Source organism: Delphinapterus leucas, chromosome 8, assembly GCF_059928025.1.
Source record: "Delphinapterus leucas isolate spDelLeu-1000000601 "Yukka" chromosome 8, BTC_Dleu_Yukka2, whole genome shotgun sequence".
In the NCBI taxonomy this organism is placed as follows: domain Eukaryota; kingdom Metazoa; phylum Chordata; class Mammalia; order Artiodactyla; family Monodontidae; genus Delphinapterus; species Delphinapterus leucas.
The window spans coordinates 33,338,729-33,354,705 of NC_143136.1; the positions used below are offsets into that span (position 1 = coordinate 33,338,729).

The 15,977-nt window shown below is 35.0% G+C and overlaps 1 protein-coding gene across 1 annotated transcript in view; it reads right to left on the bottom strand.

Annotated features, from left to right (window-relative positions):
* BMPR2 (bone morphogenetic protein receptor type 2) overlaps positions 1-15,977 on the bottom strand; it is a 193,481-nt gene that overhangs the window by 32,126 nt on the left and 145,378 nt on the right. Inside the window, exons 4-9 of the mRNA XM_022567437.3 lie at positions 12,721-12,831; positions 11,864-11,955; positions 9,370-9,600; positions 8,317-8,431; positions 3,073-3,233; positions 1,933-2,080 (exon numbers count right to left, since the gene is read on the bottom strand). Coding sequence (XP_022423145.1) covers positions 1,933-2,080; positions 3,073-3,233; positions 8,317-8,431; positions 9,370-9,600; positions 11,864-11,955; positions 12,721-12,831 — 858 coding nt within the window. The remainder of the gene's footprint in view (positions 1-1,932; positions 2,081-3,072; positions 3,234-8,316; positions 8,432-9,369; positions 9,601-11,863; positions 11,956-12,720; positions 12,832-15,977) is intronic.

Genomic DNA, 15,977 nt, shown 5'->3' on the forward strand with positions numbered 1-15,977 from the left:
GTCCCCACAATTAACTCCTCTTTCCAATGTAAACCAGTACTCTTTCCTAAGCTCCTGGCTGACACCCTATTTCTCAGACCTCTCAGTATTTCTCAACTCCCTAGACTGTCTTCCAATGGCTAACCAGAACCACAGCTTCCTTTTCTACATTTTCTCTCACATGTGCCTCTTCCTCCCCATTTCCATACCGAAGATTACAGGGTATCTTATTGCAACTCTCTTCTTTTTCCTTTATTTTTATTTTAAATTTTGGTTAAATGTACATAACATAAAATTTACCATTTTAACCATTTCTGAGTGTACAGTTCTGTGGCACTAGGTGCATTCACAATGTTGTGCATCCATCTCCAGAACTTTTTCCATCTTCCTAAACTGAAATTCTGTATACATTTAAAAGTAACCCCCAATTTCTTTTTCCTTTTAAAATTCTTTCTAGTACTATTTCAATTCATCCTATATTTCTATTATAATAATATTCTTCAAACAAGATTTAATTGTCTTATTTTTCAAACATCTGATATTGCATTTTATTATTTATCAGTCCAAAAGCAACAGATATTCTTTGAATCAGTAATTGTTCAAAAAATGTTGCTGATAGCAACGTACTAACTAAAGCTGATACAAAAATCATTTTAGTCAGACATGCTTCGAAAAACCAGAAATTCTGGATTAGGATTTTTTAAAAATGTGGCCGAAGTTCCAATAATAGAAATTAAAAGTTCCATGGTTCCAATAATATGTGATACTACTGCAATCACTGCTATTTCCAGAAAAACACTTTGAGTACTCCGTACTTCCAATTAACTGGAAAATATACTTCTAAGTAATAACTGATTGATGTGTAGGTAATCTAAATAATTATTAATTTATTTCATTATATTTTAAAATTAAACTATTTTTAAATGCTTACTGTTTTTAAAGCAAAAAAATTCAACCCCACTACTAATCTGTTTTTATTAAATAGTTCCATTTCATAAATTTGTCCAATGCTGGTTTAACTGACTTTATATCCTTTTCTTATGCTTTTAATGTGGTTATTCCTATAAGATAAAGACCATTTATGTCAAATCACTTTGCAGTGCCCATATTGGTAATTACTTTAAATTTTTATATCACAATGACAGTGATGTAATCTTAACAAAAGGAGAAAAAATATACAATTATTTGGCTATTTCAAGTAAGCCTCAAATAAGCATTCACATTAAATGAGTGTTCTTTCACGAAAGGAAGGAAGGTAGGCAGGAAGGCATGATGACAAGGAAGAAGTTTTTTAAAAAGGAAGAAAAGGAGGGGCTTCCGTGGTGGCGCAGTGGTTGAGAGTCCGCCTGCCGATGCAGGGGACAGGGGTTCGTACCCCGGTCTGGGAAGATCCCACGTGCCACGGAGCGGCTGGGCCTGTGAGCCATGGCCGCTGAGCCTGCGCTCCACAACGGGAGAGGCCACAACAGTGAGAAGCCCACGTACCGCAAAAAAAAAAAAAGAAAAAGAAAAAAGAAAAGAAAAAAAACGAAAAGAAAGAAAAGGAGAATGAAAAAAATACAGGAAGAAAAAAGTGTTCCAATGGATAATTCATTACTTCTAATTCCTTACTGGGTCAATTCAGGAAATGTTAAGTGCAGATTCTCAAATGCTCAGAGGTTGTGTAAGGAAAACAATGACTGCTAAAGCAATGGGAAACCAACCTGAACACAGATAAGCTATTATGAGCAATTAATTAAATTATACTCAGATGCAAACCTGGAGTACTTTCTAAAAAGTTTTTCCTGATTCACATCCTTCTGCTAGTAATGTTTCTGAACACTAGATGGCAATGAGCTAAAGGTTTAAATGAAAGTACAAACACATCAAAGTTGACTTATTTAATATAGGTAGAAAAAAATATAACTGCTTCACTTCAAAACATACATCAATTTTTGACAGCATTTCCCTTACCTGGGAAGAGGTCTGTACATCTCATAAATATCTCCCAATAAATTAGTCCAAGTGCATACATATCTACTTGTTTCAAAGCTGATTCACAGTCCCTCAGGTTCACGGCTCCTTCTAGAACTTCTGGTGCCATATATCTGATTGTGCCAACCTGATAAATTAGAGTGATGTATTTCAGAAAAAGAATGTAGCATATTCTGAAGGGCATACATTAGACCAGAAGTAATACATAAATTTCAGGTCAATAATATGTCAATGTTATTTGAACCTAAGCATGTCACTGAGTCTTTCTATACCAAATTTTTAATAAATAAAATACCCATTTTAGGACATCTTGGTTGCTCTCAGTTTTTGGCTATTATGGATAAAGCTGCTAAAACGTTTATGTGTGAATATAAGTTGTCAGCTCAATTGGGTAAATTGCTGGAAGACTATGTCTTCCAAAGTGGCTATACCCTTTTGCATTCCCACCAACAATGAATGAGTTGCTGTTGCTCCACATCTTCACCAGCATTTGATATTATTGTTGTTTTTTTTTTTAACCATTTGAATGTAATGGAATCTTGTTTGGATTTGCAGTTCTCTAATGAGGAATGATGTTGAGTAACTTTTATATGCTTATTTGCCATCTGTATATCTTCTCCGGTAAGGTGTCTGTTCAGATCTTCTATTTTTTAATTGGCTTGTTTGTCTTCTTTACTGTTGAATTTTAAGAGTTCTTTTATATTCTGGATACAAGTCCTTTGTCAGATATGTGTTTTTCAAATATTTTCTCCCAGTCTATGGCTTGTTTTTTTCATTCTCTTAACACTACCTTTCGCAGAGCAGAAGTTTTTAATTTTAATAAAATTCACCTTAGCAATTTTTTCTTTCAAAAAAAATAACCTTTTTAAATAATTAAACTGTGATATATTCATCCTATTCAATAGCATTCCTACTAATATTGACAAAAATGAGTTGGAATGGCAGTGATTTCCACAATGAATTGAACTTCATGCAATGTCTTCTGTATATCTTAATTTTATAATTCCTAATATGCTACACTTGGATAAGGATAACTGTCCTGAGTAGTTAGTGGATTTTTAAATGCAATTTATTATGTTTTGAAAATATGTCAGTGTGATACCTTTTGTATACACTCACCTCACTTATGGCTGCATTATCTTCCTCCCCTGGGCGCACCAGTCTATTTCCAGTCAGCTTCATGGACAACCCAAAGTCACTAATAACACAGGTTCCATCATTTTTCACCAGAACATTTCTGCTATTTAAATCTCGATGGGAAATTGCAGGTTTATAGTGATCTGTTTGGATAATTTTCAAACATTTATTAATGCTTAAATAGCACTACTGGACATGAAATGAGCATGAAGGTAATAGGGGCTACATAAATATAGAAGATAGTGTTATTTTTCTGCCCATTAATTTTCCAATAGCAAAAAAGGACATAAGAAATCAAAATTTCAACTCACAATCCCCACCATTTTCAATATATTTCACGAGATAACTCCTGTTGGAACTATGAGTAATTAAGCTCTAAACATTCAGCTGCATAAACATTCAGCTGCAATTAATAGCCAAGAGGCTGTTGCTTCTAATTTTAACATGTACCTTTTTCTTTCCTTTTCATTTCTAGAGTAGCAAAAGGAGGCAAAAGAGAAAGGAATATCTTGCATAAAAAACGATAAAAAGTCAAGTTATCTAAAACAATTATCACTGAAAAACTGACATGGCTCCAAAATTGGTATGTGTATTTTATAGTATTATCTTACAGATTAACAAATCAAACCTATGACAGAAAATCCCAGTTTTGTCCTGAGGCTTAGCCATGTATCTAAGCCCACCACAGTTCTTCAAATTAAACTAGAAACAGTTTTGCAATGGACTGGTAGGTGTTTTCTGATTTTACAAAGAAACAAAACACTATTATACTCATTCTATTACTTGTTAATCAGAAGACTATATATTCCATGTAGGCAGAGAGAGAACATGTTTTGCCTGAATTCAAAAGGCATGGCACATAGTAAATGCTTGCTGAGTTAAAGAATATATCCAACCTAAGCCCCTAAGTAAAATCATAATTCTTTTCCTCTTTATAAGAAAACCTTGGGGGAAGGGGCGGAGGGGGAGGAACGGATTGAGAGTTTGGGATTAGCAGATGTAAACCATTATATATAGGATGGAAAAACAACACAGTCCTACTGTACAGCACAAGGAACTATATTCAATATCTGTGATAAACCATAATGGAAAAGAATATGAAAAAGAATATATATATGTATAGCTGAGTCACTTTGTTGTACAGGAAAAGTTAACACAACATTGTAAGTCAACTATACTCCAATAAAATTTTTAAAAAAGAAAACCTTATATAAATCTTATATTGAAATAAAACCGTAGCTCTTGAAAAGAAAAAAATTCTAAAGTACCATTCCCAAAATTTAAAATAACTCCTCAGGTATAGAAAGAAATAGAGCAATCAGAACAAAGTCAACGAGTGTTATATTTAGGCACAAAAAGACTCAGTATTTACATTTATTACTCTCATTAACATGTATTAGACTTCAATTTCACCAACAATGAAACTAAAGACAGAAGATAATGATTCCTCTGATATTGGGGGCAGGGGGTGGGGGGAGGCAATAGCACAACTAGAAGAAAAATAGCAGTTACCAGGTTTCTTATTCTAAAAATTGACTTCTTTCTCATTTGCTCCTCTTCCCAGTCCAGCCTTCCAAAGTATGTACTAACATGGCTCATTCAACCCCTAACAGAGCTACATTTCTTACTCTGGATAAAACCACAACATAAGTATATGTGGTATAATCTCGAGCTGATATTTATATAATAAAATTTATAGAGACGCTGGAAAATGTTTGTACACTAACACCAAAGCAATACTTAAACATCTCACACAGAAGGGAAACCAGGTTAATAATGTGAAGAATGTGCAATGAGTCAGTCAGTCAGCCAGCCAGAGGGGAAAACAAGGTAATACTTTCTGCTACTATTAAAAAAGGAAACAAAAGAAATGAAAAGAAAAGAGGAGAGGGAGGAAGCAAAGGAGGAAGGAAGCGAGGGAGGAAATAAGGAAAAAGAAAAAAAGAAAAAGAGACAAGAGAGGATTCATGACCAGTGCAGAGGGTGGAACTATAGACCACCTTTTTGAGAATTCTTTTCCCCTTAAAGTTCCCCTCAATATTCATTTTAACCTTTTTTTTTATTGGGGAAGGGGTTGTGGTTTGTAGAAAGGGGGAGCCGAGCATGTAATGGTTTTGCCCTGGGCAGTAGCACACTTGGCAAATTTCTTAAAGCAAAGTGGGACACAATATTATTTTAATTATGTTAAAAAATAAAACCTGAACACAAAATAGTCTCTCTGTGGATATTTACATAAACATAAACACACACACACACACACACACACACACACACACAGAGCAAAGGATCTGGAAAGATGTACATAAACTAGTTAATAGTAATTTTCTGGTTATAGATTTAAGTGATCTATATATGTTCTTTCTTTGCTAGACTTTTTTCCATGATAATGTTACACTGACATTACCATTAGGAAAAAAATTCATAGGGAGAACCAATTACAAATAAACAGGTTCAACTACTACTTCTCCTGAAGCAAAAAATAGCTGAATAAATAATAATAGTATTACTCCTTACTACAAAATTTGTATACCAAATAGCAAAGTTATATCTGAAGATACCGGGAAGAATAGAGTTCTCTGAAAAAAAGTGAAATGTCACTTTAAATATTTTGAAATAGTACAGTATAGTTGGAATATTTATTTATTATTGAAATATAGTCATTTACAATGTCATGTTAGTTTCACGTGTACAGCAGTGATTTAGTTATACATATACATGCATACACACACACACACACACACACACACACACACACACACATATTCTTTTTCAGATAATTTTCCCTTATAGGTTATTATGAAATATTGAGTATAGCTCCCTGTGCTATACAGTACGTCCTTGTTGGTTATCTATTTTACATATAGTAGTGTGTATATGTTAATTCCATCCTCCTGATTTATCCCTCTCCCCCTTCCCCTTTGGTAACTATATGTTTGTTTTCTATGTCTGTGGGTCTATTTCTGTTTTGTAAATAAGTTCACTTGTATCTTTTTTTTTTTTTTTGCAAATTCTATATATAAGTGATATATGATATTTGTCTTTCTCTGGCTTACTTCACTTAGTATGATAACCTCTAGGTCCATCCATGTTGCTGTAAATGGCATTATATTATGGTTGAGTAATATTCCCTTTATATATATATACCACATCTTTATCCATTGATCTGTCAATGGACATATGTTGCTTGGCTATTGTAAATAGTGCTGCAACGAACATTGGGGTGCATGTATCTTTTCAAATTATATTTTCTCCGGGTATGTGCCCAGGAGTGAGATTGCTGGATCATATGGTACCTCTATTTTTAGTCTTTTAAGGAACCAACATGCTGTTCTCCATACTGCCTATACCAATTTACATTCCTACCAGCAGTGTAGGAGGGTTCCTTTTTCTTCACACCCTCTCCAGCATTTATTACTTGCAGACTTTTTGATGAGGGCCTTTCTGACTGCTGTGAGGTATGGAATATTTTTTAAATAATTAGGTAAAACCAAAAATTCAAATAGCTATTATACTTATGTTTTTTCACAAATAGATATGCATTTTTTAAAATTGTAACTATTTAGTGATAATATTAGGTAATGTTTTAGAATAAAATCTGTGTTTAAATAAAACTCATATTTGATGGCAATCACTCTTTTCAGCCAATGTTTGACTAGAAACCTTATTGAATCATGCAAGCCTTGAAAAGGGGGATTAGGATGGTATTTTAAGTTCTGTGCTAAGTCAGCTCTTTAAAGGAGTTATGATATTTAAGAATAAGGAAACAGTACAAATGGTTACTGAGCTAAAGCACTAAAGTAAGTGCATCAAGTTGCTGACACAGGCAATAACATTGGTCAATTCTGTATTCAGGAAAAGCAAGATGTCAAGATAAGTGAACTGATAAATTATTCAGGGGAAATTATTTATATATGAAGCAGCAGATAGAAAAGATGATCCATGCTATCATACAATGGAACAAATATCTAAGAAATTGTTACATTAAATACTCTCTTCATTATAGCAGTCAGAGAAACTGAAAAAACAATGCATGACAAGAAAATTGCTGTAAGGGATGAAAATGCAAAGATGGATTTTCACAGCAAAGCTAATTTAGAGGTGCCTGTGATGTGAGATGTACATTGAAACAAAGTGAAGAAGCAAATATATTAAAAAGATGCTTTGAAAAACTAGCAAAAATGTACATAAAGGCTGAATATAAACTGTAGTTATGGCAAGGAACATAACCACACGGTACTGACACACTGGTGAAGCCTTACTCCTCACCATGAGTTCTCCTCTTCCTATTTAGTAACAGAACCCAGTGTTATTTGAGGCAGCAATGCACCCAGCTAAACAAAAACAAAAACAAGCTATATTCAAAAGCATCCCTTGCAGCTAAGTGTGGTAGGAAAGCATGGACTAAGTTCTGGGAAACAAAACATAAGCACAAGAGTGGGACTTCTCGAGGCAAAAGGAGGCAATTCCTTCTACTTTCCTTTTCTCTGCTGATTAGCATATAGCATGATGGACAATGAGGTGACCTTGTAAACAAGCCACATATAAAGAGTAATGGAGAAGAAATAGAGGAGCCTGGGGCCCTGATAATATTATGGTGCTGCCAAAAAACTTTAGACTGTCTCTCTTCAGATTCTTACATGAGAAAGAAAAAAAAATGTCATCTTCATTGAAACCTGTTACTTTTTTCTCCCTGATAAATTTGAACAAGTCTAATTCTAGCTAAGAGAAGCATTGATTTATCAAAAGATACATTTGGGTTTTACACTAAAGACCAACCAACCTATGGAATTCATGTGTAAAGAAGTGATAACGCATTTGTAGTTCATTTAAATAAGCAAAATAAATACAAGGAAAATACAACACAGTCTAGCTAAGAGGTTCTTAACCTAGGTCCATAGATGAACTTCAAAGGATCTGAGAACCCCTACAATCAAAACAGTACTTTTTAAAGTATGCCTATACGTCTATCCTTACAGGGGGAGTGTTCAGAGCTTTAATCAAAATCGCAATGGAATCCATGACCCCTCTAGAGAATTGAAATTCTTTTTCTTATTCTTCTTGTTAAATTTCAAATATATTTCCTCATGCTAGATCTTGTAAACAGCTGGCTGATAATACATCTGCTATAATATAAAATATACTTTTACTTTAAAGATATGAATAAAATTTCCCTTTGTGAATTCTGGCCCCACATGGTTGTGATGCATCTTCTATTCATTGTCTTACCTCCTCGTGGTAATTCTGTATGAAGATAAGCCAGTCCTCTAGTCACAGAATGAGCCAGACGGCAAGAGCTTACCCAGTCACTTGTATGGAGACTTAAATACTTGCATAGAGATCCCTGTATGGAGGGAAAAAGTAAAAAGGGGAAAAAAGTAGAATTACTTTACTTGAACATGAGGACGTTAAGTTAGCAGCTGTAAAAAGGATTTGCATGTTAGGATTCAAAGGAGAGCTAATGAATTATAACATTTCAGATCTCGAAGTAAGAAAAGACATTTCTATAGGTAGAGAGAGGAGGAGAGGATGGAAAAGAGAATTTAGACATTATCAATTTTTATTTCTCAAATATTAAAAATTATTAATGGTTATTTCATTTTAAATGCATCTTTTTTTTTTTGTGGTACGTGGGCCTCTCACTGTTGTGGCCTCTCCCGTTGCGGAGCACAGGCTCCGGACGCACAGGCTCAACGGCCATGGATTATGGGCCCAGCTGCTCCACGGCATGTGGGATCTTCCCGGACCGGGGCATGGACCCGTGTCCCCTGCATCAGCAGGCGGACTCTCAACCACTGCGCCATCAGGGAAGCCCCAAATGCATCTTTTATTTATCAACTTAAGACAGAAAAAAAAGTATTTTCAACTCTTTCTTTACACTGTATCTCATTACCAGTACAAATATAAATTATACTGTTATGTTTTACAAGTAGGAAACAGAAGGCTTTTGTAAATATATATGTGTCAGTGCTACTCAAGGTGCTCATCTACAAACTATTTATTACCAGTCTGGGATAAGAAGAAGCATGTATCAGAATAAATGTCAATCAAAGCACTGCTTCCTTCATCAAGAAAGTCTTGCTGAGAGAGAGAGACAGACAGAGACAGAGTGACGTAAGTGTGTAGGGACTAAACAGTTTCATTCACATTCTGGAGTAAAATCGTTATGTCATTGTAGACCATTAATAACCAGTTTGCAAACCAGCAACACTCTACATAACAGGGGTCCTCCTACAAATCTGACTGACATAAATGTCAGTATATTTTTTATGAAGAACTTACATTGGGATAATACTCCATCACAAGCAAATACTCCATGCGTCCATCTGCAGTGACTCTCTCATCTCCAACTATAAAGCGAGCAATGTTGTCATGTTCCATCAAAGGCACTCTGTAAATGTTCTTCTCATTGATAAAATTCTGACGGTTTGCAAAGGAAAACACTTTTACAGCAACTGGACGTTCATCTAAGGAACCTTTATATACGGCTCCATATCGACCCCGGCCAATCAGCTGTAAATTTGTTTTGAAGAAAGCAAGATATTATTTCATCACAACTTAACAATCAAATTTACTAATAAATCCATATGTATGCAACCAGGTCTCTATTGCTTAGTTTGAGTAACTCCATTGTCAAGAAAATAATAAATTTGGCATCTTATATGGCTCAGAAACTCCTACCAGACCCAGCCCTCCCTCAGATGACAACTATAAACTCTGAACAATATTTTTAAAAAGAAATCTAAAAATGCTGGAGAATGAACAAAAGTAGATAGGTTCTGAGGGGAGTCAACACTTGGAAGAAAGGAATGGCATAGGGTGAGCTACTTATTTTTATAGCTTTAAGCCTGTGAGCGGGCTGAAATCTGCACTGCGTAGGGGAGCAAAAATTGTGATAGAAAATCTTTCTGGCCTCAGGAAGCAGGGGACAGAATTTGGGGCAACCACAGCATGGAAAATAAAGGGAGAATCCCAAAAAGGAGAGTCAGAGAGTTGGAAACCCAATTAATGCATGGGACAGACTCCAGCTAAAGATAAAAAGTAACTAAACTTCAGCTCAGGAGATGAGTTTGCAATATGTCCAACCAAGTTAATCACCTACTAAAATAAACAACGAAATGAACACACTTTAGAAGAACCTAACAGAACACAGGGTCTCCACAATATGACATTCACAATATCTAGTACAATACAGTACAATAAAAAATAACTCAAAAAACCCCCAGCAAGATACAACTGTTCTCTTCATTTTTGGCTTCTGGGATTTCTCTGACTTTTTACTGAAAAAAGGTTAGGGATTTACCATTTAAGGATATTTGTTATATTTCATTCACTATTTCTAATTTAAATTTTAACAAACAGACTGCCCTTTAGAAAGGTTGTATCAATATAAAGTTAAATCAGCAATGTTTGGGAGTGTTTCTTTTACTCAGTCCAGGATAAAATCCTAATGGTTTTAATTAGTATTTTTTCCAGTTTAGTAAATTGGACATCTTATTATACATTTACTAGGCATACTTACTTCTTCTGTGAATTGATAATTCATCTCTTTTGTCTATTTTTGATGGACTGTTTATTTAATGTTGATTTCTACCATCTCTTTATCAATTGTGTTGAAATACCTTTTTAAAATTTTGCTTTTAACTTTTATTATATTTTTCTCCCAAATGGAAGGTTCTTAAAATGTTTTATATAACCACATCTATCAGATCTATTATTTAGCAGTCTCTGGTTTGGTTAATTTATCCTAATAAAGATCATAAAAACATTCATCATGGCAAGACTTTTAACACAGGTTCTGAGATATTACCAAATGAAAATTTAATTCTTTACAAAACATAATATTCATACATACCTATACAATATACAATATATACACAGACAAGGAATATTTATTCATCATCTACTGTGAACTGCTTGCCTAGCACATTTTTCTCAGAATCTGATATGTCTTTATTCCTATACTCTTGTTCAAGTCTGTATTTATATATCATCTCCTTTATAAGTATATTTTCTTTAATAACCCCTTTTCCATAACTTTCTTATCTCATTTGCTTTTTTTTTCTCCATAGCACGTACTACTACTTCAAATATACAGTTGACCTCTGAACAATGAGGTTTAGGGACACCAACCCCTCCAAATAGTCCAAAATCCACATATAGCTTATAGTTGACCCTTCATATATACATGGTTCCTCTGTGTCCATGGTTCTACATCCACAGATTCAACCAACTGTGGATGGTGTAGTACTATAGTATCTACTATTGAAAAAAATCTGTGTATGAGTGGACCCATTCAGTTCAAAACCATGTTGTTCAAGGGTCAACTGTACTTTCATTTATTTAACCTCTTGTAGCCTCTCTCTCACTAGAATATAAGCCTCATGTGTCTGTATTGTTCACCAACATTCTCAGTGCCTAGAATAGGCCTTGGCACAAAATTGATAATGCTTGTTGAATAAATGAATGAGTTAATGAAATCACTGTCTCAGATATACTATTATTTTTTATTTTTATTTTTTTTTTGTGGTATGCTGGCCTCTCACTGTTGTGGCCTCTCCCGTTGTGGAGCACAGGCTCTGGGTGCGCAGGCTCAGCGGCCATGGCTCACGGGCCCAGCCACTCTGCAGCATGTGGGATCTTCCCAGACTGGGGCACGAACCCGTGTCCCCTGCAACAGCAGGCGGACTCTCAACCACTGCGCCACCACGGAAGCCCCGTCTCAGATATACTATGAGAGCAGAAAAAACAGCCCGTAATCGGAAAGCAATCTTACCTCCAACAGTTTCAGATTATCTAGGTCAAGAGAGGGCTCTGATGCTGCTGCCTCCATCATGTTCATACTGTGAAGACCTTGTTTACGGTCTCCTAGAGGAATAGGAAAAAGAACCTGCTAATGTGTAGTTTTCTTAAAATGAAAATCTTTATTACACTTTTTAATATATGACAGTTAAAAAAAGACCTACAGAAGGACAGACAGCAAGACTTATGCCTAATGTCAATGTGAATAAAACTATTTACTAAACTAGGAATCATCTATAAATGAAGATGAAAAATGAATAACACAAAAGTTGAATCCTGGGAGATTGTTCTAGTAACACACCCAGTATAAAACCCTAAGAAATATGCAGAAACATTAAAGAAGGTTTTATTAAAGTTATTTGAATGAATGAATGGGTGCTGATTTCCTAAAACGCTTGTCAAATCTAAAGTTTATGAGAACCAACTAGACAGTTGATGATATTTAGGAATTACTGTTATTTTTAGATGTAAAAATGGTATTGTGTTTATATATATTTTAAGTCTTTATATTTCAGAGATAATACTAAAATATTTACAGATAAGTTATACCTTCAATTTATTTCAAAATAATCCAGTGGAATGGAACCATGTGGTGAGTGGGGCTATAGATGATATACAGATGTGATACTCATTGAAGCTGGGTAATAGGTATTTTGTATATGTTTGAAACCTTTCATAAAAACTAGGACAAAAAGTTTAAGAGAGAAGGATGGCTCTGGGGTTACCACAGCACAGAGATGTTTTTTACCATGATGAATTTTTATAAAATAAAATCAATTCTGATTAAATGACATGTTTAATAAATAACAAAACAAAAAATTATATTTTTACCTGTCAGCATCCTGTATCCAAAGCATAAGGCAACTATCAAAACAGCTAATACAGAGACTGATGCCAAAGCAATGATTATTGTCTCATCTCGGTTAAATGAGTGAGGTGGACCTAAAAGAAAACAAAGTTTTAAATATAGTCACCCTTTCTTTTTGGTATTTCGCTAAATACTGACAGAAAGGCTATATCAATATATAGACAAATCAGCAGTGTTTTTGCATCAAATGAAATGAAAGAAAAATTAATAATAAATTTGTAATAACTGTAAATTGTATATATTTTTTTAAATTGTATATTTTTAATCATATGCATTATTTTATATAGAACTAGAACACTGAAACACCTCGTTGTTGTGCTCTTAATTACTGAAATATCAACTATATCATGGAACAGCATAGACAGAACAGTATAATATTTAAAAGAACAATCTTTGGAATCACATTTGGTTTTCAATCTTGACTACACTAGTCTCTCAGTGGCCTTTAGAAAATTATTAGAATTTTCTGATCTTCAATTCTCTCATTTGTAAAAATAGTAATCTCTACCTCACAAGTCTTCTGTGAGGCTTAAGTGGGAGTCTAAGTACTTAGTACAGTGTTGAGTATACTCTACCTATGCAATAAATGTTATTATGTTTATCAATATTGGTATTATGATTATTAAGGAAAAGAGTATAGCTTTGCAGACAGTTAAACCTGAACTGGACTTCTTCCACATATTCTATGACCTTGGGAATATACCTTTACCTGTCTGAGCCTAAGCTTATTCACTTGCAGAAAGGGAACACACATATCTAAATCACAGGCCTATCATGAGCATGCAAACCATCTTATGCGTTAATTCCATTCTTTGGATCAGATAATATCTAGAGAAATACCCTTTAGAATGGATGACTACAAACTAGAGCACATCCAGAAGAGAGCAAGTAGAACAGTGAAGGTATAAGAACTCTGAAATGCGATGGGTAGAAAGAATTAGAAGTGTCAGATGTAGAAAAGGAGAAAACTTGAGGGGATATGGTAGTTGTCTTCATGTGAGAAAATGGACCTGTAGCTAGAGAGAATAACAAGATCCAATTAGTATCTGTTCAAGGACAGCAGTTATTAACCTAGCATACAGAAGAACTTAAGTTTATAAACAGAGCTGTCTAAAATGGAATGAATGGGACTTCCCTGGTGGCGCAGTGGTTAAGAATCTGTCTGCCAATGCAGGGGACACAGGTTCGAACCCTGGTCCAGGAAGATCCCACATGCCACGGAGCAACTAAGCCCGTGTGCCACAACTACTGAGCCTGCGCTATACAGCCCGCAAGCCACAACTACTGAGCTCGCATACCACAACTACTGAAGCTGGCACGCCTAGAGCCCATGCTCCACAACAAACAGAAACCACCGTCATGAGAAGCCCGCGGACCAAAACAAAGAGTAGCCCCCATATCCGCAACCAAAGAAAGCCTGTGCAGCAACGAAGACCCAACACAGCCAAAAATAAAATTAAAAAAGAAAAAGAAAGGAATGAATTATCTTATGAGATAGCTGTTCATATTCATTTAACTGGAGGTATTCACGCAGTATTTGATAATAATGACCAGATACTGGGCTTAATGACTGCTAATATCTTTATTTATCATTCTTTGCACTCTGTCAAAATCAAGCATATTGTGTTTTAAATCTTTTTCACTTTGGACATTATGTATTCTATCAAACTAGAAGGCTCTATGGCAAACTCAAAAGCCAGCATGGCAAAGAGTTCCTCTGATGGGCATTCCTGTTCTAAATGAATGTATCTGTCTCAAATTAAGCACAATTAAATATAAAAATATCAAAACAATATTTCTATAGAAGGATCTGTTGAAGCACTATAGTAGTCTCTTAATCTGCAGGACATTTATTGTATTTTAATAGACTAACATATTAATAATTGCACATAAATTTAACATATAGAGTAAGTTATAGGAGGAAACCTCATTTTACCGTGAGACATCACTTCATACATACACTAGGATGGCTATAATTTAATAAAAGACAAAAGTGTTGGCAAGAATGGGGAGAGAAATTAGAACTCTTGTACATTATTGTTGGAATGTAAATGGTGCAGCTACAGTAGAAAATATTTTGGAAGTTCCTCAAAAAGTTAAACCTAGCATTACCATAAAATCCAGCAATCCGACTCCTAGTCATATACCAAAAAGAATTAAAATTAACTGTTCAAAAACTTCTACAGAAATGTTCATGGCATCACTAATCACAATAGCCAAAAGTAGAAACAACACAAATGTTCATAAACTAATGACTGAATAAACAAAATGTGGTCTATCCATATAATGGATATATACAAAAGGTCACATATTCTATGATTCCATTTATTTATTATTTATTTATTTTGCAGTACACGGGCCTCTCACTGTTGTGGCCTCTCCCGTTGCGGAGCACAGGCTCCGGATGCGCAGGCTCAGCGGCCACGGCTCACGGGTCCAGCTGCTCCGCGGTATGTGGGATCTTCCCGGACCGGGGCACGAACCCGTATCCCCTGCATCGGCAGGCGGACTCTCAACCACTGCGCCACCAGGGAAGCCCTAAGATTCTATTTAAATGAAATACCCAGAATAGACAAATCCACAGAGACAGAAAGCAGATTAGTAGTTTCCAGGGACTCGGGTGAGGGGGAAATCTGCAGTGACTCCTTATCAGGTACAGAATTCCGTTTTGGATTGATGAAAATGTTTTGGAACTAGATAGAGGTTGCACAACACTGTAAATACACTAAATGGCACACTTTAACATGGTTATTTCTATGTTACATGAATTTTACCTTTAAAAAAACCTGACTTTAGAATATGCCCAACCCAAAAGAAAAACTATTTTCAACACACAAAAAACAGATACATGCACACACAAACTAAATAATAATCTATAGATTTTTTACAATAAGATATACACAAATTATTTTATGTGCTTATTGATCTTCCCTTTATTGACTGTCAGATCATTACTGACTTTCAGATACTTTGTATTTTTTTAAGGTAACTGAAGCTTTAAACTATAGTATAAGACAATCAGATTACAGGTTCATTATTATGGAAGCTCACATTTTATTTTTATGGTCCACTGAAGTCAAAGAGAGAGAAAAGGTAGGAGGTGAAAAGTAGAGGACCAAACAAGCAACAAGGATATAGTGGAAAATAGTGACATTTAAAGTAAGGCAGAGAGTTTCAAGGAAGGCAGAAGAAAGGAAAAGAAAGAGCAAAAGGTGTAACA